Genomic DNA, 5,000 nt, shown 5'->3' on the forward strand with positions numbered 1-5,000 from the left:
AATAAAAAAACAAGTAACAAATAAAAATTTTTTTTACCTGGACGGCTGTCCAGTGTGCCGAAGTCCAGCGAGTACTTGACCACGTGGTAGTTGTTCCAGACATAGAGCAGGTTGTCACGTGGGTTGTAGTCGACAGCCGCGATGTACTGGTAGGAGTTAGGGAAGGGCACGTCCAGGAAGCCGTCGCGTGACAGCTCCGTGTTGTAGATGTAGTCGATCTTGTTGCCGGTAGCTTCGCTGTCATCGTCCTCGTACACGCTCTTCACCACATACAGCACGCCGCACACCATGAAGGCGTTGGAGGCGGAGCGCTTGTCGTAGGCCGTGTCCCACGTACCCTCCACCCGCAGGGTGTAGGGGTTGAGCTGACTGACCACCAGCCGCCCGTTGTTGGACTCCGTGGCGTAGACGACCCACAGGCCGTTCTCGTCTACGGCCAGGTCGATGTCGGTCTTGCCGCCCCAGCGGTAGGGCGAGGTGTCGTGGTAGTTGGCGCCGGCGATGATGGCCTCGCCGCTCTTGATGCGCGTGCGCAGGTCGAACTTGACGATGTTGCGCGTGCGCTCCTTGTTGAAGAAGAGCGCGCCGTCGTACACCACGAAGCCCGTGCCGTCCACGCGGTGCGGCAGCTTGTAGGTGGTGGTGGGCCGCCCGGCAATGAAGTCTTCCTTCCCCGGGTATTCCGTCAGCGTGTCCGTACGGTACGGCATCCACGGCATGTAGTAGATCTTCTCGGACGCCTGTAGAGGATCTTTGCACCAGGCTCCTGACTGGTGGTCCGACTCAAAGAGGTGCTCGCTCTGGTACACACCGCGCACAAGGCCTGGGCACAGGAAGACTGCTCACACACACACACACACACACACACACACACACACACACACACACACACACAGGAGGATGAGGCAGGAGGAATAAACACCAGCCATGCCCAGCTCCAGGCTTGGATGGTGGTTCCAGTACACAGGTCATCCCCATCTTCTGCCACACCTGGACCAGGTGTAGCAGGTGTGATCGCTAAGGTCCCCAGGACCGGGGCTGGTCCCTCTGGGTTCAGGACCATCGGAGAGTGAACACTCCCTTAGTCTTAAAGTGGGTGGGGGTTGTTTCCACTCAACACTCCCCACCTCCTCCACCCACAGGCTGGCTAAGGAGGTAAATAATCGGGTCTCATCAAGTACCTCCCCATGTACGTCACTCAGACAACACCTCATACACCAAAGCAAAGCCCAACACATCTCCCACGGAGCCAAGCGAATGTCGCACTCTAAGTGTTGATAAACAGACACAGATGTCTTATTGGCAGATGGTGGAGCAGGGGAGAAGCTCAGGAGACAATAATGACTTTATATTTATTAGAATCTGAGCGCCTGAACCCCCCCCCCCCCCCCCACACACACACCTCCCCCTCCCGAGTTTGAGCTCCAACCGATGGGGTCAATTTGTGTCATTTGGATTTATAACACCTGCTTACCAAAAACCAATAAGAGTTCGGCCCTGCAGATACGGATGTCGGTGGGAGGGACCAGAGATGGCTCAGCCAATGACCCGCATCGCCGCAGTGACAGACAGCTCACTTCACGTGTGAGGGTCTCACCTTCAGACTACAGGCAAAAAAACCCTACAAATATCTCACATATCTAGCTAACATATCTCAAATGTCTTACATATCGTAAATATCTCATTCCCAGTAATTTCAGATGAAGAGGCCAAAATCATCTATCGAGATCAAATCAACAAATAGCAATTATAGCAGAAGTGTGGGAGGAGTTCACGTGCACTGCTAATGAGTGATGGGAGGAGTTCACGTGCACTGCTAATGAGTGATGGGAGGAGTTCACGTGCACATGACTTCTACTTTTTGTCTGTGGTCGGAAACTAGAGCTACATGGCTCCTTCATGACTGAATCAACTTTAAAAGGCACAACTCCACGTCTGACAGTGAATAAAATTATGACGTGTCAAACAATGTAAATTTCTCCAGAAATCCACCAGGCACATAACACCATAACCATGTTACGCCGCTGTTAACAGATGTATCAATGTTTGACAGTGTTCAGAAGAAGACGCATGTGCACACACACGATCACACTACTTTAAACACACAGCTGACTAGTGAGTCATAAAAGAAGATGTTTCAGGGACCACTGCAGCGGGGTGTGTGTGTGTGTGTGTGTGTGTGTGTGTGTGTGTGAGTGTGTGTGTGTGTGTGTGAGTGTGTGTGTGTGTGTGTGTGTGAGTGTGAGTGTGTGTGAGTGTGTGTGAGTGTGTGTGTGTGTGTGTGTGTGTGAGTGTGTGTGTGTGTGAGTGTGTGTGTGTGTGTGTGTGTGAGTGTGTGAGTGTGTGTGAGTGTGTGTGTGTGTGTGTGTGAGTGTGTGAGTGTGTGTGAGTGTGTGAGACAGCAGCTTTACAGAGGAGCAACGTGCAGTGACCGTGACTGTTGAGACTGAGACTCCCAGGACTGAGACTCCTGTCGCTCAGACTCCCAGGACTGAGACTCCTGTCGCTCAGACTCCCAGGACTGAGACTCCTGTCCCTCAGACTCCCAGGACTGAGGCTCATCTCAGACGACAGCCATCACGCCTGCACACTCTACCTGCCTGGCAGGGTGCAGGCAAACAAGAGGAGATGGACGGCTGCAAACACACAAACGTGAAGGAGGGAGACTGGCAGCATGCAGACCGAGAGAGCGGGAGACGGAGAGGAAGACAGGAAGAAAAGAGTAAAAGAAAGAAAACGGATGGAGGGAGAGAACGTGCCACTGACGGCATGTGCAGCACTGCTGCTGGACCGCTCCACCTAACCCCAGCCACACCACGACCCACTGCAGGCTGATCTCAGATCAGCGTCAGAGGCGTACTTTCAGGGCAGACTCGATCGTTATGTCTGTGGGTGAGATGCATGCACTGGCGTCTTTGATTCCCCACTTTTGCTGCTCGGTAATTGAGTCAGTACCAGTACCAGTACCAGTACACCAAAGTCAGATGTGCCAAACTGATCTCAGATCTGAGAGCAGAGCTGCAGTCAGTCCTGGGCTACTGGCTCAGTAAAGCCAGTAAGATGAGATGGGTGTTTTTGTTGTGTGGTATAAAAATGACTAACATCTTTAGCCTTGAACTCTGTGTGTGTGTGTGTGTGTGTGTGTGTGTGTTTCCTGTCCATCACTCCTCCTGGAGACAAGATGAATAGCTGTTATGAAGTCCTTTACAGTGCTGACAGCTCACTGGCTGTCATATTGATTGCTGTGTTTTAGAAGTGGCTCGATCTCAGTGAAAAGTCCTGTAGCCTATGAGCGCCTGGGTGCCGTGAGATCTAATTACACGTCAGACAACGCAGGCCATAGCGATGGAGGAACCCATGCAGCTGTGAGCAGTGGTGAAAATGTTGCACACTAGACACGTCTGCTCATGGAGATGTCTGTCAGCTTCAGTCCCTGTTTAGAGCGCACTGCAGTAAGCATTAATAATATATATTTTAAATAGCTCTCTAGGGCTTGTAAAAGCTATAAAATGCATTCAGAAAACATTTTACTACACTGTTCTCTGTGTGTGTGTGTGTGTGTGTGTGTGTGTGTGTGCGCACAGGTGAAAATGCTAATTGGTTATCTTTTGTGTGGAATACAGATATGTTTTGGTCTCCACCCTCTAATGTGGTCTCTGTTAATGAATGAGATGAATAATTCAGCACCAGTGGGTGCTGATGTAAGGGCTTCGCGGAGCAGGACACCCATGAAAAGGATGAACAGAACTGGAGCCCTGCAGGACACGGTGCAGGACACAGTGCAGGACACAGCTATCCAACTCAGATCAGCTCATCTGGGAAAAGTGTGTGTGTGTGTGTGTGTGTGTGTGTGTGTGTGTGTGTGTGTGTGTGTGTGTGTGTGTACTCAGCAGTAATGTAGGGGAACCAACAGAATCACAGTGGTGAAAACATGGATGAGTATGTATGAACTCAAACACAGCTTTACTGAACAGGTAGGGAGTACACACACACACACACACACACACACACACACACACACATTGAGCAGGGAAGACACACACCAAGCACATAGCCCATACACACTTTCATAAACAACACACAAAACATTCGTCCGTCTGCAGCATCTACAGAAGATTAGTTTTACAGAGCGCTAACGAATGTTTCATGCAGCGTTTACAGAAGTGCTTCTGCAGGGAGTGGTTACTGTATACCAGCTCTACAGGGGAGAGGAGAGGATGGTTACTTTACCTTTCTGTTCCACTTCTAGATTAGGCACAGGAGAGAGAGAGAGAGAGAGAGAGAGAGAGAGAGAACAAGGACAATAAATTAATGATGCGATAAATGATCACACATCTTCCCCAATGCTTGCTCAACGGCATTAGCTAAAACAATAATTACATAATAACCAGATCCTCTTATGCCAAAATTAGATAGAATTTAAACTAATTCATGTGTTAACAAAGAACAAAGTCTGATTCCTGTCATGTGGAACCCTGACAGTTCCCCTGTGGAAAGAGAAAATAAAGTTCTATGTGTGTGAGTGTGTGTGTGAGAGAGACTATTCTACTCATCACTTATAAATACTAACTGGCTCTATGTTCACTGTAAACTGTTATTCCAAATGTTGATGAGTCATGTTCCTGACATTATGAAGCTAAATGACATTATGTGTTATGTGACAGCTATATGACAACTCAAGAGGTTAAAAAAAGCACCTGTTTACATCGCCATGGTGATAACAGAGCAACCAGCACAGCACTAACTCCAGTGCATCAGTCGATTCAGGCCAGGTGTGCTAACGTGAAATGTTTCTAACGAACGCAGTCGCTCTGAGCTACAGCATCGCAAGATGGTACGGAGCAGAAGCGTGTGTGTGGCGGACACTGATGACATCATACACTTTGACGTGTTTGAGCGCATCCGATGGGCTAACCAGCATCTGCAGGCGGAGTAGCGGGAATGTTTGGAGCTGAAAATAACAATCATTTATAGTTTATGTTGATGGTCCACATTAAATT

At 49.3% G+C, this 5,000-nt stretch overlaps 1 protein-coding gene across 6 annotated transcripts in view; it reads right to left on the reverse strand.

Annotated features, from left to right (window-relative positions):
* Positions 1 to 5,000, reverse strand: part of LOC113591681 (adhesion G protein-coupled receptor L3) — a 242,709-nt gene that overhangs the window by 101,451 nt on the left and 136,258 nt on the right. For 5 of the 6 annotated variants that reach the window (XM_035529972.2, XM_035529968.2, XM_035529971.2 and 2 more), the window contains exons 6-7: positions 4,231 to 4,245; positions 38 to 838 (exon numbers count right to left, since the gene is read on the reverse strand). In XM_035529972.2, coding sequence (XP_035385865.2) covers positions 38 to 838; positions 4,231 to 4,245 — 816 coding nt within the window. The remainder of the gene's footprint in view (positions 1 to 37; positions 839 to 4,230; positions 4,246 to 5,000) is intronic. The other variant, XM_081714797.1, reaches the window with a different exon arrangement.

The sequence above is a fragment of the Electrophorus electricus genome, chromosome 5 (genome assembly GCF_041902795.1).
Source record: "Electrophorus electricus isolate QZ-2024a chromosome 5, ASM4190279v1, whole genome shotgun sequence".
Lineage (NCBI taxonomy): Eukaryota > Metazoa > Chordata > Actinopteri > Gymnotiformes > Gymnotidae > Electrophorus > Electrophorus electricus.